Source organism: Mastacembelus armatus, chromosome 3 (assembly GCF_900324485.2).
Source record: "Mastacembelus armatus chromosome 3, fMasArm1.2, whole genome shotgun sequence".
Classification (NCBI taxonomy): Eukaryota; Metazoa; Chordata; class Actinopteri; order Synbranchiformes; family Mastacembelidae; genus Mastacembelus; species Mastacembelus armatus.
In genome coordinates this window covers 4,650,753-4,676,348 of record NC_046635.1, presented here as the reverse complement: position 1 = coordinate 4,676,348, position 25,596 = coordinate 4,650,753, and the positions used below count along the sequence as shown (strand labels likewise).

The following is a 25,596-nucleotide window of genomic DNA, read 5'->3' as shown; positions in this document are numbered from 1 at the left end:
GGGTATAAAGGTGGGCCATCTGAGATAAACCGAGCTTACACACAAGAGGCTCAGACACAGAAAAGATAGTTTTACGTTCAATCCTGGTCTGGGCTCAATACACAAGGGCAACTACAGCAGTGCTCTGCTTTTTTAAATCATTATTGGATGAGTGAAGACTTTTACATTATTGTTTTTTGATTTGACTTTAAATCTGTGGCTCTCTATTCCTCATGAAGAGGTTCAAGGCTAACGGAGGGGAACACGTTAACCCCAGTTATGATTCGACTCTGGATGAACCTCCTTTCTATGAAGTGTCCAACTTCTCTAACGGGGAACACCGGACAGTCCGACCCTCAGTGGTCAGTGCCTTTGGTCATGACACTTTGGACCGACTGCCCAACATTGACTTCTATCGCAATCCAGACACCGTGAGCGGTCACCGGGCTGTGCGACCATCCCTGCAGGAGCTCCATGATGTGTTTCAGAAGGTGAGCACATGTACACAAAAGTCGGTAGGTATGAACACTGGATCATCATCACTCATATTCTCTTCCTGGCTTTCAGTGTTCTATATAATACATGGGTTTCATCCATTTCCCACTTGTGTTAGACTTGTCTTTTATTTAAAAAAATTTTTAAACTTTTTTTCTCACTGAGACTCAATTTTCTGGCACCGATCATGACACTGTGGTCTCTGTTCTGCTCCTGGACTACAGGGTCTATTCACTCTGGTTAAAAAAGCCTGAAATTAAACGTTTTATAGTTGTTTAACTATTCAAATGTTATCTCTGTAACATGCCCACAGTTCAGTTATTGAGAAACTAAAAAGGACTCAACAGCAATTAACACAGTTGACACTTACAAATTTCTAGTGTTTTATTAGGTTGTTTGCTGCCTTGTAGTGAGAAATTGGCTTATAAAGTCATTGGGTTTTATAGGTTGAAATAGTTTTACTGACTGACAAAAAAAGGCTGCTCTTTGAGCTTTGAGCCAGTCATTGGCATGTGGACAAAAAAAGTTTTAAAATGTTGCCAAAGATTCAAATGTATTTTTATCATTTAGTTAGATTTAAACAACAAGAATGGCCATGGTACATTCAATGTAGACATATTCAGATATCAACACTTTAAATTAATGAATGACTGTAACTGCAAGCTCCATGCCACTGAAAGGCTGAGAATTGGTTGCCAAAATCTCTTTCTTTCAGTAGATGGAAATGAAACACTTCCAAGAGGTCTTACTAAATCAAAGGTTGGACAAGAGAGTTGTTTAACAGTCAGCATTCATCTTCATAAAAAGTTAAAATGAAGTTTGTCTTCTGCTCTCCATTTTTCTCTTCACTTTTCAAGGACAGGCACAGAGCAGCATAATGTCCCTGCAACTGCTTTATCAATCTTTATCCAAATCAAGCCACAGTGTTTTTCTATTTTTCTAGTTCCAGCTGTTCATTACAGAGAGAGCAGGAGAAAACAAAAGACACATTCCTACGTGAAAGGACTGTATCACCTCATGAGAGGACATAAAAATACCAGATTGCACCTTTATAATAATAACAGTCTTTCTGTAGAATAAAATATATATATATAACTGCTGACCTGTCCATGGTGTACCCCTGCTTTTCACCCAAATAGAGCTGGGATAGGCTCCAGCAGATCCCTGTGACCCTAAATAGGAATAAGAAGGTATAGATGATGGATGGATGGATGAATAATAACACAAAATACTAAAAGCACTCATTGTGAACACATGCCAGTTACATCCATTTAGATAAATTGACATTTATTTTCCATGACATTTACCTTTACGCTTGCCAACAGAATGGAGCAATTTCTGTGCCAGACACTGTGGAGGACGATGACCAGAGGAGTGATGGGACTCCCTCTCAGGATCTGGAGTCTGCCGGTCCCACTGACACCGACATAGGCACAGTAAAATTTGGCTGGATAAGGGGTGTCCTGGTGAGTTTAGGCTGGGTCATGACAGCCTCGCTCCTGGTTCATTTTCCATAATTATGATCAGACAAGAGGAGATACCAAGCTTTATACTGTTGTCTACTACTTTTTAAAAAGTTTTTAGACTTTATAGTTACAGGTGTTTGTCACTGAAATTGAAGCATGTGGCTTAATAATAAATGATAACCCACAATAAAGATCTAAGTTGTTTCTCTTTCCTGCAGGTGCGATGCATGCTGAACATCTGGGGTGTCATGTTATTCATCCGTCTGTCCTGGGTTTTTGGTCAGGCAGGCTGGGGTAAGTGAGACAAGAACACATGTTGGTCTGATGGGACACATAGGACGACTGTGTAAGCACATGGTTTGTGTTTTCTGAACAGCATTTCTGCTGACAGTTTTCATCACGCTGTTCATTTTTTCTGGCTCCTATGTTTGAACTCTACTTTCTTACTTTCTTAGGTATTTTGTGGGGAGTTTTTCTCCTTACACAGCTCAGACTCAGATATAAACTGTTTTAAAAATCCTACTAGATTTTGTATGTATGATGCAAATAAACAAATCAATTTAATCAGGTTGACCTGTCAATCCAGCACCTTTCCATTACTGGAGATTCCCAGATTTGATTAATTTAGGAACTACAAACAATTAAAAGATTAGATAGGTCTCCACTTAATAGCACAGAGTGATCTGAAGTCTATTCAAATGTACTCTGTCTTAGCTGATGTAAAATTGCTGAAGGTATATTCTGAAAGACACAGAAGGGAAAGAAAGTGTAACTAAAAGATTGTGAGAAGCTGAGAAAGCTGTAGGCACCAGGTAGAGCAGATACAGAAGACGTTATAGCCTCCAGTGTCCTCTGTGAGTTTGACTTTCACTACATTTAAAGGTGATCATGGAGAAATCCCAATGTTATGACTGACCACATAAATATAATGGACGAATAAGTTGCAGTAAAAAAATAACAATGTTAAGCTGTTACAAGTGTGCTGTTACTTTCAGGTCTGGGAATCGTCATTATTGCTCTCAGCTGCGTGGTCACCACCATTACTGGCCTTTCCATGTCTGCCATTTGTACCAATGGTGTGGTCAGAGGAGGTACATGCACAGTCAACCCACATAACACAACTTCATATTCAGAAAAGCAGCTGAATTCAACCGGATTGACTAAACTTTCATGTAGACATTTAATTCATAACTCATAAAAAAAAAGAATCACTGGCACTGGCGCCGCTAGTTAAACATTATTTATAAATTTGTATAGCCTGAGATAACAAACTAATTCTGGCATAAAATCTTTAAAGGAGAAAATGGAACAATCAGTGGACCAGTTTGTGTAGATAAAAACGCAAATCTCAAAACTGCAGCTAAAGGTCACCTCTTGAAGCCTTTTCTCAGTTTTAAAGCCTTTTTAATTTGTCAGTGAATTAATGATGTGGTGATTAATCATCCACTACTTTATGTACATTATGTGTGTGTATTTGATTTTGTCAATTTAGGAGGAGCCTACTACCTCATATCTCGCAGTTTGGGACCAGAGTTTGGGGGGTCAATTGGCCTCATTTTTGCTTTCGCCAATGCAGTGGCTGTAGCCATGTATGTGGTAGGATTTTCTGAGACTGTGGTCGATCTGCTCAAGGTGTGTGTTGTAATAATCAGGTGAGCACTGAAGGAGCTGTAAGTATGTTTCATTGATATATGTCTGACTTTGCACTTCTGCCACACTCAGGAGCACGCTTCCCTCATGGTGGATGAAATAAATGACATCAGAATCATTGGCTGCATTACAGTGGTGTTGCTGTTGGCCATATCAGTCGCTGGTATGGAATGGGAGGCCAAGGTGAGAGATGAGAATATTAAGCTGGTTGTTTCTCAGTCTAGGGGCTTGGTAAATGTGCAACCATAACTTTAATCAATTTAATTCTTTTGTCCCTAAAGGCACAGATTGTTCTTCTTGTTATCTTGCTGGTGGCCATAGTAAACGTATTTGTAGGCACTGTCATTCCTGCAACCACTGATAAGAAATCCAAAGGCTTCTTCGGTTATCAGTGTAAGACATCCTCTTCAAACCAATGCATATTGTCATCACAAAAAACAACCATTTAACAATTTAACATTTGAAGAATTGACTCCACAACCATTTTTATCCCTCTCTCTTTTTCACAGCAAACATCTTCATAGAGAATTTTACACCAGTGTTTAGAGATGATGAGACATTTTTCTCAGTGTTCGCCATCTTCTTCCCTGCTGCAACGGGGATCCTGGCTGGAGCCAATATCTCTGGGGACTTGCGGGTAAGTTTTTCATATAGAAGTCACTGCATAAAAGCCATGCATAGGAATCCCTACTAGCTATAGTACACAGGTTTCTAAACAAACTGCTGGAGGTGTTATTTTGGAATTTGAATTTTGGACTCTATTTTTGCAGAATAACATTTTCCTTCATAATCACTGTTCTTTGATCTGATCTGTGTTATTTCAAAGGATCCCCAAGGAGGCATACCTAAAGGTACCCTGCTTGCCATCCTGATCACCGGTGTCACATACTTGGGTGTGGCCCTTTGTGTGTGTAAGTACAATAATCAATGAAATGTTGCCCTGATAAGTAATTCTACATTTAGCTGGGAAATAGCATTTAGACATTTGTAATATTTGGTATTTTTCAGTTTTCCAAAAGTTGTTAGACTACTTTAAAAGACTGAGCACCTGTCCTTCTGTCTAATTGCTCAGCTGCCACTGTTGTCCGGGACGCCTCAGGAAACATAACGGACCTTGTTACTCCTGGAATACCATGTAATGGTTCAGCTATAGCTGCTTGTGAGCTTGGCTATAATTTCTCTATCTGCGACGTGCAAAAATGCAATTTTGGCTTAATGAACAACTTCCAGGTACAGAGCCTCCAAATCTACACACAAGAAGTGGTCTTGTTTGATCTCTAATTCTCTCTTGTCCTCTGGCTCAGGTGATGACCATGGTGTCAGGATTTGGTCCCCTCATTATTGCTGGAACATTCTCAGCTACCCTTTCGTCAGCCCTGGCTTCCCTTGTCAGTGCACCCAAAGTCTTCCAGGTCACTAACTCACCACTTCTTTTCTAGATGCAGTGCAACTGCAGTGCAATGTTTTAACCTCCACTGCGATGCCACTAAATTATTGCTCGTATTTCTAAATGAACCTTTGTCTTTTTTCAGGCTCTATGTAAAGACAACATCTATAAGGCCCTGCACTTCTTTGCCAAAGGACATGGGAAGAACAATGAGCCGATTCGTGGCTATGTCCTCACATTTGTAATTTCTGTTGCCTTCATTCTCATTGGTCAGTTCAGTTGTCTGTTATGGCCTGGGCATAACATCCTCACATGCAGCACATATCTTATACTTGATCTTAAAATGAATTATGGACTTCATCCTCACAATAACTAACATCTTATACTGTATTCAAAAATAAATGTTTGGCTTCAAATGAACAAGTAAATCAACTGAAATATGAAATTACTTTTATGTACCATAAAAGAAGTTGAATTTTAAATTAACTGATTTTTTTTTCTCCATAGGTAACCTCAACACGATTGCTCCTATCATTTCAAACTTCTTCCTGGCATCTTATGCTCTCATTAATTTCTCCTGCTTCCATGCATCCTATGCCAAGTCTCCAGGTGGGTCTCTACAATGTAGCTTTTAAATAATCATTTTTGCCAGGCGCCTTATGTATTTCTGCTTTTTCCATCCACTGAGAACTTCAATTTTTAATTATGAGAAATGAAGTGAATTGGCGGTGTGTAAACCTATACCTATATAAAGTATAAGTGACTGTGAATGTATTCAAAAAGGTGCCATCACGCTTGGCACCTGATTTAAGACATTAGCTTGGACATACTGAGCTGCAATAGATAATTAGAGTTTGATTTGTTTCTGTACAATCCATGTCCCATTATATTTCTCTCATTTGAATTGGATCTTGCTTTCCCTCAGGTTGGAGACCAGCATATAAATATTACAACATGTGGCTATCTCTGATGGGCGCATTGCTGTGCTGTGTTGTTATGTTTGTTATCAACTGGTGGGCTGCTCTCCTCACATATGGCATTGAAATCCTCCTCTACATTTATGTCACAGTTAAGAAGCCAGGTGAGCTGTGTGTACATGTTTGCATGCTTGGATGTACAGTTGTGATGCCTCCATTCCAGAAATAACCTGTTTGGACTATTTTGTCTTCAGATGTGAACTGGGGTTCATCCACGCAGGCAGTGACGTTCGTGAGTGCAGTCAGCAACACTCTGTCTCTGTCTTCTGTCGAGGATCATGTCAAGAACTTCAGGTGAAACTCTGAATGTTACTGTGGATGGAAAAATAAAACATCAGAATCAAAGGACATTTGCAGAGTCAAACCAAAATGACACAATAAAAAATATTTTGTTTCTTTTTCAGGCCTCAGATCTTAGTACTGACCGGTTCTTCGCGGACCAGGCCAGCTCTCCTTGACCTGGCTCACTCCTTCACAAAAAACTTTGGACTCTGTCTCGTCTGTGAAGTGTTTGTGGTAAGGTTATATCATAGTGTCATTATCTGAAAATGCAAAAGTTTGGATATTACCAAGGCCACACATATTGTCTTTATTTAAATATCAACTTCTTTTCAAATAAAGATTTGACATCAAGTGAATTTAAATTGAGTGCAGACTTCACATGCAGCAGAGGTTCAAGCAAATATCAAGCAGGGATGAGGGAAATGCCAACTGTCTGGATACCTGAGACTAAAGTTTAGGGTCAGTAGTGTCTTGTGAATATGAAAACAGTGTATGTGGGCTCTCCTTCTCTGTCAAACACACTTACACTCTTATACTCACATACCGCTTTATGTTGTAATCTTTCCAGGGCCCGAGAACTGAGGCCTTCCAAGAGATGAACGCAAGCATGGAGAAGAACCAGCTGTGGCTTAGGAAGACCCAACGTAGAGCATTTTACACTGCGGTGGCCGCTGATGATTTCAGAGAAGGAACTGAGAAATTGCTGCAGGTCAGTGTGGTCATGATTTACAAGATGTTTCACCAACTGAAAAGAAAACAAAAAAGATGTAAACTAATTCAAAAATCACTCAACTTAATGTGTAACCCATGAGGTTTGATCAGAGGGAGATGCCATACGTAAACACTGGAGAAACAGGTTTTATTGACCCATATTACTGTGTTATGACACTGGTCTCGAGCTATCATTAAGATCTGGCCAAGATTTTTTGCAAGAGAAAGACAAGGAGAGAGAAAATGAGGACCAGGAACAGTCTTATGGCTCTGGCTATCACATCTGTGAGATAAGGCCTCACTTCATTGTCAGGATCGTTTACTTCAAACAAAGCGGTAGATTAAAGGCTATAATTGATTAACACTGTATTGAATGAATCCCTGCAGACAAACTGAGACCTACTGAGTAATCTGGTCATAACTTCTACCATCAAAACCTGTCTCTAACATCTTTTAAACTTTTTCTTCTTCAGTTAATGCAGCCTTCTCTTTATCTTTATGCTATGAGTGGTGTGATTTTCTTTACAGGCATCTGGCCTCGGACGTATGAAGCCTAACACATTAATGCTAGGTTTCAAGAGAAACTGGAGATCTGCAGGCACAGAGGAAGTGCAGAGTTATGTGGGAATACTGCAGTAGGTCACAAATAAACACACACACACACAAGGTCAAATAACAATAACACAACCAATAATTAAACATACAGGAGATCTGTGTGTGTCCTTACTTACTCTCTTTTCCTCATTGACAGTGATGCATTTGACTTTGAGTATGGGACAGTGGTGCTACGGATGAACCAGGGGCTTGATGTGTCGCACCTTGTCGAGGCAGAAGGTCATTATGAAAACATTTTTAGACCATGTGGTTTCATCCACTAGTACTGTCGCATGAAAAACTGACGGGAAATAAACAACAGCATAAAATATATAAAGCAGCAAACAACAATACTACATAACAGATAACTACAAAAAAAATGTTGCATTATCATAACAAAATAACAAAACAGAAAAAAATAGGTGAAAAATACTTTTGTTTTAAGAAATGCCATGTGCATTATGGAGATAGTAGTAGTCACCCTACAAAAAGAATTAAAAAAAAAAGAACTGTAAAACAGTGCACTGTCACTATAGTGTGTGAACAGCAACCAAATGTAACTGACTATAATAAAATATTACTGATAAGCCTGGACACTTTGTTCTGTAGATTACATTTTCGCAGTTCAGGCAGTTAACAGATATGGTTTTAAAATAATTACCGGTTTACAGCTGTGTTCTGTGGAAATGCTTACAATAATAAGGATATTATACTAGTATACTATATATACTAGCATATTCACCTATTCACCAATTTATTTTAAACCAGAACTCTAATTCTGTCTTTCAGAGGAGATGTTAAAGGCAGCAAGGGAGCAACAGGCATTGGAGGATATGATGATGGCAAATGGAGAGAAATCAAGGGGACTGTTCAGGAAGTCGAGAAAACCCTCTCAGCAAGTGCTCACCACCAGAGGTATCGGTCTAGGAGTTATTTCTCTCCATTAACACCTTAAGTGACATTTCAAAAAGGTTTCAGAGTAAGCCATTTCAAGCAAAGGTTACATTATTAGACGAGTATGTTCACACACACTCTTTTCCACTGCGTCAAAGAACAAAAATAAGATGCATTTAACAAAATGAAGCCAATGACACACATCTTTGGATTCTTCTCCACACTCCTATTCAGATATAACTGAATCAAGTGCTTCCATGAAAGATGCCTCTGAGGGCGTAATCCAATAATATGGTCCCTTTCGTTCCAGTTTGAAGAGCAGCTCTTCAACCCAGACAGCAAAGGGTGCATGAAACCGCTCACTTTGTCTCAACATCACACACACACACTAACAAACACAATAACCCACTGAGCTGCATCTTGGCAAGATGGTGATGGGCGTTAGTATCAGTGTCCTTTTCACTGCAACATTAGGCCTGAGGGATGGTCGTTACTGCTGATGTAGCCTAACCTCTTAATCTTGGTTTGTGCTACACCCACCTTAAATCTCTGCACTCTGTCAGTGAATTACATTCTGTAATACAGTTCCTCTTCCTCATCCTGCTCTCATTTCTTATATCTTTCTCTCTCTCAGTGTCAGTGTGCAGTCCCCCATCCCCACAAGTTGCCAAAATGAATGAGAGACTGTTGGAGGCCAGTACTCAGTTCAATAAGAAACAGCCTAAAAGCACTATTGATGTGTGGTGGCTTTTTGACGATGGAGGTAGGTGTTGATTCCCCAAGGCAGCCTTCTCTTATGTAACCTGACTACAGATTATAACAAATACTTAATACAGAGCATCTTTCCTGATACAAATGCAGAGAACATGCAGTTTGAAGAAAAATGGCTGAGTTAAATAAATAACACCTGAACAAAAGCATAGCCCCCCAAAATCTGGTAAACTAGAAGTTATTAATGCACTAAACAGTTTCTCTACATAATGCTAGATACAAAGGTATCATTAGACAGACAGACATTACTAATAGTCTAATAGCAAAAATGCCAGATATTGATCACAATCAAATTCAAGTCAACTGTTCTGACACAAACTTAAACTGTGCACCACATTTATGCAGCTAGTTTAATGGGTTTTGAGATCTCCTGGTGTAGGACACATAAATGTACATATATACCCCTCTCTCAGGTCTTACCCTGCTACTACCCTACATCCTCAAAACCAGAAAGAAGTGGAAGGATTGTAAATTAAGGATCTTTGCTGCAGGGCAACCTGGACGTAGTGATTTGGATAAACAGGAGTAAGTACAATAAACTAATTAATGCTTCAATATCAATTTAATCTTAATAGGTGGAAGGAAGTTTGAGCAAATTAAGTGGTAAAATGCAGATATTAAAATTCACCTGCCAAGAGAATCACATTATATGAGATATTATCTTGTTGTAAATGGAAATAATTGCCAACATTTATTTGAAAGTTAATAATTGTGGAATAATCTGTCATGCAGGATGATGTCTCTGCTGCAAAAATTCCGAATTAACTGCAGTGACATCCGTGTCATTGATGACATCCATGTCAAACCCAGCTCTGAGAGGTAGCTACCTTTTCAGTTATAATGGTGACAGCAAACCAGATTTTGCAACAGAATAAGTAAAATGTGTGAAAAATTTATATTTTCTGCAACCAGTTAATGTTCTTACCTGTTTTCCACCAGCTTGAAGAAGTTAGAAGATATGATCGAGCCTTTCCGTCTGCATGAAGGTTCTAAGGACACTGATCAGGCTGAAGCCATGCAGAGAGAGCAGCCCTGGAAAATCTCAGACAAAGAGCTGAACACGTTTGAGGAGAAGGTAAAACCACTGGCACTAAGTTAAGACCTAATGTAGAGTATTGAAATCAGCAAAATTAGGTTGACATTCAATGTTAAAAATAACTGCTACTTTTTTACAGACCAACCTCCAAGTACGACTGAATGAGCTGCTTAAGGAAAACTCTAGATCAGCTAATCTCATCATTGTGTAAGTATAACTGTTGGCTGAGTAACACTGAACTTCCAATATTAATCCAGTTTGTGGACAAAAACAGTACTTAAAATTCTGCCTCTCCCCTTACACCATACAGGAGCATGCCCATCGCTCGTAAGGAATCTGTCTCTGATTTCCTCTACATGGCCTGGTTGGACATTCTGACGAGAGAACTTCCACCAACCCTGCTCATTAGAGGCAACCACAAGAGTGTGCTTACTTTCTACTCCTGAGCACCTTGCAGGCTAAACAATGGAGTAATGATGAACCATGTTCATAAAGTTACAGGAACCTCATTGATGTTTTTCAGTTTTCCAGACCAACACCAAAGTATAATGCAGTCCACTGGTTTTAGTTAAGGACCGTCATGCTCTAATTCTCATTCAAACATAGATAAGTAGAATAAAACTTTCACCAATGAACATAAATGCTAAGTAATAAATACATAAAAGAAGTGTTTAGGTCATTGTCAGTCACAGATTTTTAAACACCCTGTTAATAATTTTCCTAGTAACCTGTTTTATTTCTTGGTCTGATAGAAGTTTGATGAAGGCCAATGGCAAGTTGTGCTATGGTGAAGTTGCAGCACAGTTCTCTACTAAATACTATAGTATTTTACCATGAAATTAAACTTTTTTTTAACTGTTTTGTTAAGTAGCAAGATTAGTTTAAATACATTTTTAAAAAATCTGACACTGAATTCAAAATGTAAGAGTCTGATTGTGGATTCAGTAGCACAGGCAAAGTTTAAGATGTTTGCAACACTGGACAAAAAATAATGTTATATGTTATAATTTTGGGTTGGAATGAAGCCATATCACATCTCTACACCATATCAGTTCCATAAACACAGGCAGAGACCCAGGCAGTGACACAAGGCTGCTTCCAGAGGTTACAGTGAGAAACAACACTGCCTGCTGCTGTGATTGTAAAATAAATGTATATAATAGATATCTGAATTCACTAGTGCATATTTTTTGAGCAAAAACCCTTAAATGATTAACAACATGATGTTAGTGACATTACATGTCAGTTCTTTTACACAGTGGAAAAAATTGTTTATTTTTTAAGCATTCTTTGATATTCACTGAGTGTAACATATACTTATATTACTACCATGTTTAACTGGTTCATAATCATTCTGTCTAAAGATGTTTAATGTTTAACAGTACACTTTATGTTCAAGTAAAATGATTGGGGAAAAATGTAAACCCAATTCTGTATATTTTAGCCTGTTGTCTGTTTTCCTATTTAAATATATACATTGTGATTAAATTACTGGAAATAAAGAATTAATTAAATGTTAAGGCTTTTTTTTATTATTGTTGTGTCTGTTGTTTATTAGAGACAGCAATTTGTCATGAGAAATGTGTTAGCTTTTGCTGTTGTGTTGGTTTGTTTGTTTGTTTTTTGTTGAAAATATACTTGAAAATTTCATTCTTTTTATTTGATGGCTGTTTTACGTGCAAATCAAATATAAAATCTTTGTACCTTAATAGAAACAAATGCATATTTGTCGAATGAAGACGGGATATACCCTTAATGTTTATACCAGTCAAAAATGCAAGTCAAGAATATGATTTAATTCTGAATGGATATGCCTATTTATTCCAGATGAGGGCAGCAATGAACTGCATGGAAGAACTTTTACTCAAGTAAAAATACCGTATTAAAAGTAAAGTTCATGCATTAAGTTTTACTTAAGTTAAAGTAGATTAGCCTATTTTATAAGATGCATTATAATAGTTCTAGTTTCACCTACACACTAAGTGCATTACTAATTGATATGATGCGTATACGAACTAAAAACATTTCTACCAAAATCAGTGACTTCGTGAGCCACTGGTGTGACGTAAGAGGACTGTGCTTCCTTAGCAGTTTGTGCTGACGACGCTAGGAAATAATATGATGCGAGTGTTACTGAGGAACCTCCGGTTACAATGCCCTTCGTTTTTTGATGTTTCTCTACGTTTCTCTGGAATACAATGTTACACACAGACGTGGTCTCAAAACAAAGGCAAGCAAAAGACAGGATAGGTAAAATTACCAGTAGTAGCAACAGCTTCACGTTAGCTGTGATAGGCTTCATAGCGTTTTATAACTGACCATTAACACCTAAACAACACCGACTCGGTGCGTCGTGTATTCTGGTGCAATGCGTTAACTAGTGAGGTAGAAGTTAGTGTTCTTGTTGATATTTTGGTGAGCTTTTGTTTAATAGTTTTTGTCGGAAATAGGGTTGTTTATGCCCTTAATTCTCGCGAGAAGTGTGTTTCTTTGATGGATGTGACGAAAGGGTTGCTATAGTTACAGAGCATACTTATGTATAATTTCTACTTAGTTATTAAACGGCATTTATTAAATAAATGTTCTACCAAAACGTAGTACTGCACACAAAATACACACTCCGATGCATTTCTCTTAAGAGTGGCGTTGTATAATAAAGTGTCGCTTTAAGATCACGTGTTTTTGGGGAGGAGCTAATCTGGCGCAATTTACAGCGCGGGAAAACTGGATTGGACCATCTAAGAAAGTGCAGCGGAGGTTTAGAGTTTTAACGCTGCATTAGTCAGATGTGAGTCTCTCGTCCTTAGGAATTATATAGGCTTTAGTACAGTAGTACATTCATTGCACTATCTGTTTTTTAACTTTGAAAACTCTGTCAACATGCCCGTGCTAGAAGTTACAGGCGCATCTGATGTTTCTCCATCAAAGAGAGCAAAGACAGAATCAAAGCCTGCAGAAGAAAGACCAGTTCTCAGATTTGCAAAACTTTCTGAAAATGCTACAACTCCTACAAGAGGCTCAGCTAAAGCTGCAGGATATGACCTCTACAGGTTGGTTACATTACAGGTTACATTAAAATTAAGTTTGCTTTCACTATTGAGTTAATGTCAGCAGATCACAGAAGCTTTCTGAAGTAACGTTACATTTCCTTTGTTACGACTTTTATTATGTTTGTAAAACCTGATTGTACATTTCACTGCAAATTTCTGTATAAACCTTATTCTGCTCTTGCAGCAGGTGAATCAACTCACGTCATGTTTCCTTGTATAGAAGTAAAGTTATCTGTAATACTAATGTCATGTAAAGTTGTTAAGCAGATTTCTCTATTTCAACAGTGCATATGACTACTCCATTGGCCCTATGGATAAGACCATTGTGAGGACAGACATTCAGATAGCAGTCCCACATGGCTGCTATGGAAGAGTGGGTGAGTCATGCTAATATACCCAGCACCCTTGGGATGTTTTTCTGTCTCTGTGATGTACTTTACTGTATTGTGTCTACAAACTTTTTAAGTTGTGCTCAGTGACTCTGACTTAAAGATAGTTTTTTTTTTGTCGGTGGACATATCACATTTTACCATTTGCAAAAAAAACTATTATAACTTGACTTTTACCATGTTTCCTTCTCAGCTCCACGATCTGGACTGGCAGCAAAGCACTTTATTGATGTTGGCGGTGAGTCTACCTATTTGACCTGTTTAACCTACGTATGATGAGCTGGTAATGTTTGACCTTTATCATTCAACTTCTCTAATATCTCTGTATACCGTCTTCAGCTGGAGTTGTGGATGAAGACTATAGAGGAAATGTGGGAGTTGTGCTCTTCAACTTCAGTAAGGAGACTTTTGAAGGTGAGTTGTGGCATCGGTTAAACATATCGCTGTGTTTTAGTATAAGCTTCCAGCAGTGTGTGGTAGGTTCAGGCACAATTAAGTGTGTACATGCTTCTCTGGAGCTTTTCTGGAGGAGCATTATGATGGAAGGCTGTAGTGAACATATAACTATTATTTGCTTTACTGTCAGTGTCATACATACTGAAACTGTCTATAGTGTAAATTTTTCTCTTTGAAGAACAGAAGAGGGGAAAAAGTGCTAAAGTGAAAATAAGTACACTTGTTTCCAAGGCTGATTCCACATTTCACTTCATGTTTAAACTACCTACTGAGAATTAATAGCTAACATTTTACTATTCATATCATTTAGGGTTTGACTGGGGTCACAAACTATTTATACAGATGTTTTATTTACAAATCGTGTTCATATCCTTCTGCTCCTCTTTGTGTTCCAGTGAAAAAGGGTGACAGAGTTGCTCAGCTGGTGTGTGAGAGGATCTGCTACCCAGATCTGGTGGAGCAAAAGGTAAGACTGAAGGACAATTCATACATTCATGTGTTAGTTAATTAGCTACACCTAGCTAAAACTAATGAAGTGTAATTCAGCAGTACTAACGCCATAAGGATGTTGTTTCCTAGCCTCATTGATATAAATGAAGTGGGCTCCCCACTAATGTATGCATCAGTTTTAACATGGTGTTTCTAATAACTTGCCAACTGAGTGTATGCTTGTCCTGTCTAAATACTTGTGCAGACATTGTCAAAATTTTCTTCAATTTCCCTTCTGGAATTTAAAAAAAAAAAAAAAAGCTTATCCTAAGTTCTGATGTGTCTCTTATAGGTTCTCTCATGGTCAGAGGTCATTTTAATTAATCAGTTAATTGGTTGTTGCCTTTCAGACACTGGATGAGACAGAGCGTGGTGCTGGAGGCTTTGGATCCACTGGACACAACTGAAGGTTCTTAATATAACAGAAGAAACTGTATTTGTTCACAGTAAAGATTATGTGGTAATAAAGTCTCTGTTTTTGTAATTTGTAGATTGGTGTCTTTACTGAAACCAGTTTTGAGTTCTGTCTGAAGTTCATCTCAAGTTTCCTGTTAAAAAAAAAAAAAAAAAAATCTGCAATGTGCACATGGGGGCAGTGCAGGACAACAACTGCATCTCAGCCTAGTGAATGAACCTAAGCTCTGCTCCTTTACAGATTTCATCAGTGTAATGTGATCTTCTCAAGCTAAAACATTCAGAGATCATGTTGCATTTTCTGTTGCACATGACTAAAGGTGAGGGGTACTGCTAGCAGCTGGCTGTTAAAGCCAGTTACAATAGTAATTCTAGATAAAGGGGAGAGCACAACAGTGAATACATATACACCAAAAAATGTTTTATTGTGAATTTACAACTAAACCCTCACTGATGTGAACAGAGACACAGCCTGGGGTCAGGTTGGTCCGTGGCTATTCTGCACTGATTGTACTTGTGAGAGAATGTGTGGCCACGAAGACCTCAGTGCATAATCATGAAGGCCCAGGTTTGGCATCATCAATGTGTTGTGTGTGTTTGCAGGTGTGTGTATGTATACACAGTTTACAAAGGAAGTAGTTGGTCATTATAAGCACCATTACAAAGCCCTCTATTCCAGGGGCTTCCTCTAGTTTACAAATGCTTCATAGATTAAAAGTGGCATTGATTATTACAGTATAAACACAATTTACATGTAGTATAAGGGGAGAGCAGACAGGGTATGAAGCTAGCTGTTAGGGCTGCAAAGACATGAAATCTTCAGAATGGCCGATGGGATTGTATCTTGTTGACTACTGTATTTTGCATTTTTGTATAGTAGTACAGTGCATTCAGAAGTCTATGTAGTAGTGTTGCTAGCACCAGTAAATATGAATTCTAGTCAGTAGGAAAGATGGAAAAGCATAGTTTAAATATGCAGTAGGAGTCATTCAAGCTCAGACATGGCTACATCTCAATAGTCCATAGTGGGTTCCTTTCCTCTCCTAAGCATTCTCATCTTGTTTCATCTTCACTCCATTAAATTAATATCAAGGGAAAGAGAAATATGTTTACTTCCGTTTATCTAGTTCTGTTCAGTCATTTACATAAGGGGAGGAAATGAATTTGTTCTAGACTATTGGGACTCACCCCTTTCTTCCACTTAAACTGAGTTCCAAGAGAAAAAAAAACAGCCTTTAGAGCTTTCGGCAGTCCACATGCCCTTCAAAATGGCACCTGATTCCACATATCATTATAGAATATTAAACCTTACAATTAAAAACCATTCACACTCACAATAGTGCTTTACACATAGCTGAAGTAGTGTGTCAGGGCAATATGTTCCTCATTTGACTGAAATTATACTGCTGCATTCAGGTGGCATTTTGCACAGAAATTGTATCTATGATATGTAGAATCATCTTTGGCAATCAAATGACACAGTCCCTCCCCCCAACCCCCTTCTTGTCTCTTTGGTGGCGAGCCCTTCTCCCTGTTAAAGCAAGTAGAAGTTGCCCCCAACCACTGACCCAGTGTCACAGATGTATGGCCTTTTGGGGACTGTGAACCTGACACTGGATTAGCAGCTGCTGGCCAACATCTGCTTGTCTTAGTCTTTTGATGGTTAATGGAGGATGATCTGCACCCTCATCTTCAGTATGTCTCCCAGCTGTCCTGTGAGGTAGTCTTTATCATGTTGGTCCTCCAGCTCATCCAGTTCCTTCTTCCTGTAGAGGGGCATACTGCTGATCTGAAGATGGTATGCCCCTGGGTGCAGGGCCTTCTTCTTGGTCAGATGCAGGTAGCTGACACCCTCTTTCTGGTTGATTTTGAAGTAGCCATCTTCATTTCCATAGTCAATGCTGTAGCGCACATGTTCAGTGAGGGTGGAAAGAGCTGGGGTAAACTTAAGGATGTGGTCACGGTTACTCAGGTCACTGATGTTCAGGTGTAACTGCAGTGTGTCCTCGACATCCATGCTGGCCAGACTGACCACCTCCTTCTCAGTCAGCTACAGAAAGAAAACATGATCCAACTGAATGCAGTGATTACAAGATACTGTATGTGCACTGCACTACAGTATATTTCCTGTCATTAACAGAGAAGCAACAAGACTAGAGGTAATTATTGCAAACAGGGTGACTGTCGGGATTTTTAGCACCCACTACCATACTGAGATAATTTTGATCTGAAACCAGAGATGAAAAGTAGAGAATTCAGCATATAAAACACCACTTTAGGTTTTTAATTGTTGAATGTTTAGGCCCCCCCAAGTCACTAAAACTCTCCAATTCCCCTATAGAATACAGAGAACATGACCTCTGTGTGGTCAGTAGTAGCCACAGCCCTGCTTACTGCAAACACACAGACAGATTACCTGTATATCTTCCACAGGGTCCTCCTGTGTTGAGTTGGTGCTGCGGCGTTTGCGTCCTTTTTTGGGATAACCATTGATCTTACATTCATAGCAGGCCTCAGGAGACAGAGAATTATCATCTACCTCACTGCCGTGTTCACCACTGGAGCTGCCACTGCTAAAGCCCAGGCCTGTGACACAGTGGCTGAAGCAAAGACAAAACCATCAGTCAACTACAGACATTTACAGACAGCTTTCACACACAGTAAGAGTTCACGCATGTACCCTTGTCCTGCACGGAAGTATCCGGGGGGACATCCACAGAGGTAGCCCCCGTCTGTGTTTGAGCAGCCGAACTTGCAGGGGTTGCTGGTCGAGCATTCGTTGATGTCTGTGCAGCCTCCGTTGGTCTGCTCGTAGTTGAAGCCAGTGGGACAGAGACAACGGAAGCTCCCCAGGGTGTTGTGACATGACGCTCCCCCGCAGATCTGGCTATTCAAACACTCATTCTCATCTGGGTCACAGGAAGTTGATGAGAAGTAAACAAACAAAAGGTCATTGCAAGTTAAAGAACGCAAATGATAATGGGAAAGTCTGCTGTGAATGTTGTAAACATGGAGTGATTCCAACAAAAAATAGAGGTTTAACTTCCAAAATCTCATTATTTGAGGTATCCATTGAGGCACACACACTATAAAACCCAGTTTGGCCAAGCCTGTGCAATTTCTAAATATTAATGACAAGTAAAATACTTCCTTTGCTCATTAAAATTTTTTTTGACATATTTACATATGTAGTGTAGAAGGAAAGAGGTGAAGGACCGATAGTTTAATGTTATGCAGGACAAGAGCTTTTATTGAGAACCTAAGTACATAGGGAGAACTAAACTGAGAGCAGAGTGAAGGCAAGAGTCACAGGGGAAAAAAACACAGATGAACCAGCAGTAGACAAAGGAATGAGGCAGGTATATATAGAGACACGAGGTGAGGGAGACCAGGGAGAGCAAGAACAGGTGAAAATGATCAGGAATAATTAAACACAAAACTACTGAGGACTACAGGAGGAGGAAACAGGAACTACATGCAAAATAAAAGTCCGCAGTGGAAGTCCAAATGAGGATCATGACATTTAAAAAGGTCAGACTAGCACAGAGCACCATGTCTGGATTGTAATACTGTGACAACCACATCACCAAGATTCCCCAAAAGGAAAGAATTTTTATATTTGACGATGAACTGAGCAGTGGTATTACTCACCCACACACTGGTTCCACTGGTAGTGCTGCAAGTAACCCTGCGGACAGCTGCACCTGTATCCACCCACTAAGTTCTGACAGCCATGTTGACACCTGTGGTTACCATCACACTCATCCATATCTGTCAGATACAATCACACACACACACAAAAAACACTGAAAGTAATGCAAGTGCCTATTTTTTGTAATGAGTCGGGTGATAATTGAGGTTTTCAGACCTTCACAGGTTTGTCCATTAGGATCTAATGAGAATCCCCTCTGGCACTCGCAATTGAAGCTCCCGGGAGTGTTCTGGCAGACACCATTGGAACCGCACAGATTGGAGTCTGTTGCACATTCATTGTTGTCTACACAGAGAGGAAGGAGGGTTCAGACAACAGAGAACCTCATATAAAGGCTGATTATGACCCCAAATTGAATGTGCTGAGTCATTTTCACATTTTTTGGAGAGTCAACATTGGTCTTGAAAAATAGGGCAGGTCAGTACAGTCACACAATCTCAGTCTACAGAAAATCTCTCACCATCTGAATCAGTCTCATTGCAGAAGAGGTAATCACAAACATCCGAGTGTGGAAACTAATTCTTGACTCTGGGAATAATAGTTTGACAAACTAATATAAACTCGACATTCTGGAAAGACGTTCCTGCCTGTTTTGTCAAACACAAATATATTTGACCGTTTTAACTGAAATCTGTGCAGATCTGAACACGATGATAGTTTGGGCTATTTAGCGACTGAGATCAAAGCAGAAAATGCTCTAATCTCTAAATGTCAGCTGTTAAACGTGTGATTCTGGGCTTTTCCACAGTCAGTTAAGATTTTAAAAGTCTTTTAATGTGTTCCCAGCTTTAGATGTCCATTTAGTGAAAGCGTCAACATGTGGGACATAGTGCACAAAGGTGAAGAGGGAGTAGCTACTTCTCCTAAGCACTACCTGACAATGGATTTAAAACAAGTATTGCTTTGAAGAGAGAATTGCTAGTCAGTGTGACTAAAAAACACAAACCTACAGTATTAATGCTAAATGACATGATTTTTTACAGTAGGAGCTTGGAGGAGCAGATAGAAAGAAATAAGTGTGTGTTAGACACTACTTAGAAATGTCTGGAAAAGTGTTCAGGTCAGTAAATAAAGGGTTCAGTGTATTATGTTTTGGCACAAGATAATAATTTGTCTGATTTGAACAAGTGTATCATGTCACATTCTTGTTGCACGAATGTTTTTACTCCTAAATGTGACTACACCTACTCTAGGATGCTTGCCTGGTGAAATTCATATAAGCACAGCTGAGAGTTCCTTGTCTGTTATTTAATGTGAGGTCATGGGAGCTGCTTTATGGTCTGGAAAAAAGGCTTGTGGTAGTCATGGCACTGCACTACAATGTTCCATAACAAAGCATCGCTAAGCCGCCATGACTACAAACCAGTCCAGCCTAATAAGATCAGTGTGATATCAGCCAGACCATTAACTCTGAATGAGAGTTAGTGAAGGTTAGACAAGAGGTCTTTTATGAGCTGGGCTGGAAGATACTGTAAGAAATGACCTTTTCGAAAGAACAAACCATGTGTGCACTGGGCATGTAGCTTGGCCCTTCACAGAATGCACAGACATGTATGAAGATCATTTTAAATTACAAAAAATCTAGATGTGTAGTATATCTGTAATGTACATGTACTCACCAATGCAGGCACTGTGATGCTGGGTGAAGCCAGGAGGACATTTGCAGGTGAACCCACCGATGGTGTTAACACATAAGAACTGACAGTTATGCTGTTTGGTCGAACACTCATCAAGATCTGAAAAAGAGAAGACATTTTAAAATGTAAGACAGGAACTTATGAGAGAAGCTAAAACTGCTCAGTAGTTTATGTACAGCATTAAAGATACTGTGGTTGGAGCTGTGTCAGAGCATTTGCAAGTACAACAGTATGGGAGCTACTCTTTTTTTAGTCAAATTCCAGTCCTTCTGCAGTCACTGACCTACAAATGAACTACAAATGAAGCAGACAGCAGAAACAGAGGGCAACTGTAGAGGAGGAAACTAAAGCTGTGGTAAATGAAGATGAAAGAGGTCCTGAACACCACGAACACACTTGTTTAGATTTAGAAACACGCCTGATAAACAGACACACTAACAGATGCAGTGTCACAGGTCCTGGATGTAGGGCACACATTCACGAACAATCGTGCATGTGCACACACTATTTCCAAATGGAGAGGCTCAGGACAATGAGCAGAACACTGGCAAAGGGCCCGGTCCTCTCAGCACTTCAGTGGCTCTAATCTGGAAGTCTAGCAAGAAGAGCAACTGATCTGAGTAGCACTGGGCCTAATGTAGGCTGCTCATGAGGTTCTGTTTTGCTCTGTGTGTGTGTGTATGTGTGTGTGTGTCACCTTTGCAGCTCTTTCCATCTTCCTGCAGGATGTATCCACGAGGGCAGGAACAGAGGTAGCCTCCCTCTGTGTTTTTACAGATGAAGTTACAAGGCTTCGGTGCCTGTATGCACTCATCCACATCTAGAGGGAGAGGGGACAGGGTGAGAGTCAGACAGAAAGGGTGAAATGGAGAAAAAGAGAGAGAGGGTTTGATTCTCTAGCCAGATATTCCATACAGGGAGATGATGAGACAGACAGGCTTGAACTGCATTTTTCAGAGGAGTGTGTGGGCAGTCCAGCCACATAGTTTGGGCTCTTTACTAGACAGGAGTAATGAGAATGGGAGGTATGGTAGAAAAAAGAGTCCATAAAGTGTAAGTGCTGGAGGTCTTACCCACACACGTAGTGCCGCTGATGTCCGTAGTGTAGCCAGGTTTACAAGTGCAGCTATAGGAACCCAAAGTGTTGATACACTGACCGTTCTTGCACAGGTTCCCCATGACACGACACTCATCAATGTCTGGATAGAAACAGATACATTAGCTCCAGATAAACTTACATTAATTGAATTAGCAGTGGACTGGAAATGATAGTGTTTGCCCCTGGGGATGTCACACTGATCACTGCAATTAGCAGTGTGCTAAACATTAGTTGCTAAGATAAGATCCATCAACACGAACAATTTTCTGCTTTATTTTCCAGCAAGGGTATGATAATGGAGTTTCAGCAGGGGCCATTTGAAAACACAGCCTGCTGACACGGACTGGTAATAACGGATATTTTAATGTAATCACAGATGAAATTGGCATTTTCCTTTTCACTTTTTACTTGATGCCCTATGGGTTTAAGGTTCTGATATCACAAATAATAAATGCAATGAGTTTCTATAGGTAAATATTCACTCTCAAATGATGCAGACTAAAGCTTTTTACAGTGATTAAATTAAACTCAGTCCTGTTCAGCAGTAAGATACCTCTTCCATCAGTGGTGTACCCAGGTCCCAAAGGACACATCTTCTTGTACTGGGTGGTCCCTGGCAGGGGGCAGAGCTCACAGTTGTTGCCCCAGCCTCTGCCTCCATCACAGCAACACTCTGACTTTGTCACCAGGTTCCTGTTACTCGAAGTCATCTGACACAAAGTGGTCAGAACTTCAGTGAAACAGAAGCCTTCACGGTTATCTGAAGGGTAGGAGAGACAGAGAAAATGTGAAAGTGAGAATGAAACAGACAGGCAGACAAAAAAACAAAAAAAGGAAACCAAACCACCCAGACGTAAACAGATTACCTACACTGTTCTATCACCACTAGTCTGTATAGACTAAGATAACCATAGAACATCATGACTTATATCATTTCCCTGGGGACTTTCAGTCATTGAGTTCAGCACATCACATCTATCCAAAAGTATAAATTTAGATTAGGGAGGAAGGCTTTGAAAGGATTTTCTTGCTTCTATCTTGACAGTAACAAGATGCATGGTTTTTAACGAGACAGAGTCATGGAACAGTTCAATTCCTTCTGAGGTGAAAATGTATTTTTCACAAATTTAGATTCAGTAACATAAAACATTTCCACTCAAATGCAATATCCAAAAAATCTACCATTTTTTTTCTCACTAGAAAAAACATTTGACTATGTTAAAATGTGAACTATCACTCTTGCAATATGGGCCTCCAGGTGAACCCATGTTCTTGACCCAGTGGCTAGAACAATTTGTGACACCTAAATCTTACAAGCATTATTTAACTTTTCAACTTTTGAAATACAGAAATGATATGTCATTAAACGAAGGTGAACAAGCTGGGATAAGTGAAGTTAGAGCACAATGTACATACCAATACACTCTGTCTGTGTGGGGTTAGCGATGAAACCTTGATTACATCGACAGCGGTAGCTTCCTATCGTGTTGTCACAATGGCCATTCTTACAGATACCTGGTTTGGCTGCACACTCGTTCATATCTAATACACAGAGATATATATATAGATAGAGGGACATGATATCAGATTTTTTTTACACTCATTTACCATATGTCACAATTTGAATTAATAAGCATGTTTGTTTGCCACTAGGACCATTAGGCAAACCAGCCATGTCCTTCCTGTCAATATATTCATTTATGTGTCATTTTTCTTCCTGATTTGCTCAGAAAGGTATAATTGTTTTCTGGTAAAGTCCAGATTTGATTATGAACTATAATGATGGTCGATTGTTTCATATTCAGCAGCAGGACACTTGGTAATCTTACCCATGCAACCCTCTCCACTGGGCAGGCGGCTGTATCCAGGGGAACAGATGCACATGTATGTACCAATCAGGTTCTTACAGGTCATGCCTCTGCTGGCACAGTCATCTATACCATCTTCACACTCATTCTGGTCTAGAAGACAAACAGTATACTAAGAGTAAGAATATGCATAAGTACTTGTATGTGTATGAAAGCATGTGCAGCAGTTTCACTAGTGATGTAACACAGACAGATACTCACACACACACATACACACTGCAGCACTCCAAAGTTTAATGTAAGCACCCAAACCAACACTAAGCTTTGAAGTGCTAACAGGCATGTAATGGGAGAGTTGGTGGTCTGTTTGGAGCTCAAGTGTAAACAGTGATGCTACAGACACTGACAGCTTCCTCCTGTCTCAGCCCTGTGCTCCACATACAACTGTTGCTATGGTGTCCGAGCTGTTTGAGTGTGCGTAGGTGTAAATTGTGACTTGGCCAGTTACGGTTTCCAGCATGTGTATTTAAGTTTGTCCAAGACAGAGAATGCTTGAGGATCTCAAAGAGATAGCATGTTATGTAACTTAATGGAAGGGAGCCACATGTGTATGAGGGAGTTCATTTTCTGCCAGTAAATGAACCATGACTGAGACGAAGAGTGTGTGGGTGAGTCATCTAGATTTATATTTTACCTTTACACATCCTCTTGTCCTCACGCAGCACATAGCCTGTTGGACACTGACACTCGTACGAGCCCACCACGTTAACACAGCGGAAGGCACAGAGTAGAGGATTCTGAGCACACTCGTTAATATCTGGACAAGGAACAGAAGGCAACGGGTTACAGTATGATACATAACTACAAAGACTGAATAATACAAGTGAGAGTGTGCCTATAATCTCACACACCTTCACAGGTCATCATAGGCCCAGGCTCAAAGCCGTCATCACATGCACACTCAAAGCCGCCGATGACATTAGTGCATGTGCCGTTGCCGCATGGATTGCCAATGTCACACTCATTAGTGTCTGTATCGGAAACATTGACATAATCTCTGTTAAATCCTCATTAGTGTTTAACTAACATCTGTCAAAGTCTATGGCAGAGACAAACAGAGAAGGACGATGAGGACAAAATGACATTGAGATAGCAAAACAGTCAGTAAACTGGCCTTCGCATCTGACTCCGCTAATGTCCAGACGGTATCCCATGGGACATTCACAGCGGAAAGAACCATCCGTGTTGATGCACTGGCCATTAATACAAGGGTCATTGATGCATTCATCAATATCTACAATTAAAAACACCAACAAGTGAATTACATTACACAACTATAACAGTGATGCAGGACATGAATATTCACTGTTGATGACACACATACCTTTTGGGTGGTCATCTGGTCCCCGCTGGTATCCCTCATTGGGACAGAGAAGACGATACCCCTCTAGAACCAAGAGATATGAAGAGTCATATGTCTAGAACCGTTAAATTATACTAATAATTTAATGTTTAAGCTGTCATGCACATTAGTGTTTCCCTGGACATGTGTATGTTGTGCTGCTGTGTGCTGTGATAGGAAACATACGCACCCTCTGCCTTGCTGGGACAGATTTCACAGGGGTCTCCCCAACCTTGGCCTGGCATTCCAGTGCAGCAGCATGCTTCTTTGGAAATGTTCTGAGGCTTTGGAGCCAGGCAGCGCCCATTTTCAAACTTGGTATAGCAATAGTTGATACGGTTGTCTAAGGGTTAACATACACAGAGAAGGTAGTTTAAAATGACAGAGACAGTGAGAAAGAATATACGAGTTGGAGTGACAGATGGAAGGAGAAATTCACAACATATAACTAAGCAATTATAAGTGTATTAAAAGCTCAGTGAAGTAAAATACATCTTTCCATTCCAACATACCAGATTAAATTCTGTTTGCATGTAGGTCACATTATCACACTTCTGACCAATGTTTCCATAGGTAAGGGTGATATTTCATTATCACCATTATGGAGGTTCACATGGGTTTTAAATGAGTCTAACGTGATTGTGAGGCTAGAAGCTAATTATTGCTAATCAGTGGTCGTGTTTTCCAGTATCTCTCTCTCTCTCTCGTCTCAATGCTTCTTCCTCCTGGACTAGGCAGGCACTTACCCGTAATGAAAAGCATATGGTTACATTCTGCTGCTAGCATCAACCTTCACTGAACTCAATGCAAATAAGCTTTCTGGCCACTCTAGCTCAATCACACATGTGCTCATGCCTGGCTCAGAGGCAAGAATCACATACATGAACACCTGGAGCAG

The 25,596-nt window shown here is 39.8% G+C and overlaps 3 protein-coding genes across 6 annotated transcripts in view; 2 read left to right on the top strand and 1 right to left on the bottom strand.

Annotated features, from left to right (window-relative positions):
* Positions 1–11,428, top strand: slc12a1 (solute carrier family 12 member 1). The gene is made up of 26 exons (XM_026319879.2): positions 1–470; positions 1,800–1,940; positions 2,159–2,234; positions 2,936–3,031; positions 3,433–3,572; positions 3,663–3,773; positions 3,872–3,983; positions 4,100–4,227; positions 4,417–4,501; positions 4,663–4,820; positions 4,895–5,002; positions 5,123–5,246; positions 5,485–5,586; positions 5,903–6,058; positions 6,149–6,248; positions 6,359–6,470; positions 6,805–6,945; positions 7,476–7,582; positions 7,699–7,781; positions 8,331–8,456; positions 9,070–9,198; positions 9,620–9,731; positions 9,939–10,025; positions 10,146–10,281; positions 10,382–10,449; positions 10,553–11,428. Exons 1-26 carry the CDS (start codon positions 213–215, stop codon positions 10,686–10,688), a joined length of 3,132 nt encoding a protein of 1,043 aa, XP_026175664.1. The 5' UTR covers positions 1–212; the 3' UTR covers positions 10,689–11,428.
* An 888-nt stretch (positions 11,429–12,316) lies between these two features.
* Positions 12,317–15,116, top strand: dut (deoxyuridine triphosphatase). 3 transcript variants are annotated; one of them, XM_026319710.2, is made up of 7 exons: positions 12,317–12,472; positions 13,136–13,292; positions 13,578–13,669; positions 13,875–13,919; positions 14,021–14,095; positions 14,533–14,603; positions 14,977–15,116. In XM_026319710.2, the coding sequence occupies exons 1-7, from the start codon at positions 12,361–12,363 to the stop codon at positions 15,031–15,033; spliced, it is 609 nt and encodes a 202-aa protein (XP_026175495.1). In that variant the 5' UTR covers positions 12,317–12,360; the 3' UTR covers positions 15,034–15,116. The 3 variants fall into 3 exon arrangements, with proteins under 3 accessions (XP_026175495.1, XP_026175497.1, XP_026175498.1); XM_026319712.2 differs by having other exon boundaries at positions 12,319–12,492; XM_026319713.2 differs by lacking the exon at positions 12,317–12,472 and having other exon boundaries at positions 12,646–13,292.
* A 324-nt stretch (positions 15,117–15,440) lies between these two features.
* The window catches only part of fbn1 (fibrillin 1), a 53,459-nt gene continuing 43,303 nt past the window's right edge, over positions 15,441–25,596 (bottom strand). For both annotated transcript variants that reach the window (XM_026319708.2, XM_026319709.1), the window contains exons 51-66: positions 24,889–25,041; positions 24,681–24,743; positions 24,471–24,590; positions 24,208–24,327; positions 23,991–24,113; positions 23,318–23,449; positions 22,905–23,030; positions 22,042–22,248; positions 21,463–21,588; positions 21,087–21,209; positions 20,372–20,488; positions 18,909–19,037; positions 18,692–18,811; positions 17,721–17,949; positions 17,457–17,640; positions 15,441–17,090 (exon numbers count right to left, since the gene is read on the bottom strand). In XM_026319708.2, the coding sequence (XP_026175493.1) occupies positions 16,704–17,090; positions 17,457–17,640; positions 17,721–17,949; positions 18,692–18,811; positions 18,909–19,037; positions 20,372–20,488; positions 21,087–21,209; positions 21,463–21,588; positions 22,042–22,248; positions 22,905–23,030; positions 23,318–23,449; positions 23,991–24,113; positions 24,208–24,327; positions 24,471–24,590; positions 24,681–24,743; positions 24,889–25,041 (2,459 nt within the window). In that variant the 3' untranslated portion in view covers positions 15,441–16,703. The remainder of the gene's footprint in view (positions 17,091–17,456; positions 17,641–17,720; positions 17,950–18,691; positions 18,812–18,908; positions 19,038–20,371; positions 20,489–21,086; positions 21,210–21,462; positions 21,589–22,041; positions 22,249–22,904; positions 23,031–23,317; positions 23,450–23,990; positions 24,114–24,207; positions 24,328–24,470; positions 24,591–24,680; positions 24,744–24,888; positions 25,042–25,596) is intronic.

What these genes read in the sequence shown, in the direction of transcription:
- dut (XM_026319710.2), top strand. Translation starts at nt 12,361, where the DNA reads ATGATGCGAGTGTTACTGAGGAACCTCCGGTTACAATGCCCTTCGTTT. An exon ending in GCAGGATATGACCTCTACAG is followed by an intron (nt 13,293 to 13,577) that starts GTTGGTTACATT and finishes CTATTTCAACAG; the next exon opens with TGCATATGACTACTCCATTG. An exon ending in TGGCTGCTATGGAAGAGTGG is followed by an intron (nt 13,670 to 13,874) that starts GTGAGTCATGCT and finishes TTTCCTTCTCAG; the next exon opens with CTCCACGATCTGGACTGGCA.
- slc12a1 (XM_026319879.2), top strand. Translation starts at nt 213, where the DNA reads ATGAAGAGGTTCAAGGCTAACGGAGGGGAACACGTTAACCCCAGTTAT. An exon ending in GTGCACCCAAAGTCTTCCAG is followed by an intron (nt 5,003 to 5,122) that starts GTCACTAACTCA and finishes GTCTTTTTTCAG; the next exon opens with GCTCTATGTAAAGACAACAT. An exon ending in GCAAGTGCTCACCACCAGAG is followed by an intron (nt 8,457 to 9,069) that starts GTATCGGTCTAG and finishes TCTCTCTCTCAG; the next exon opens with TGTCAGTGTGCAGTCCCCCA.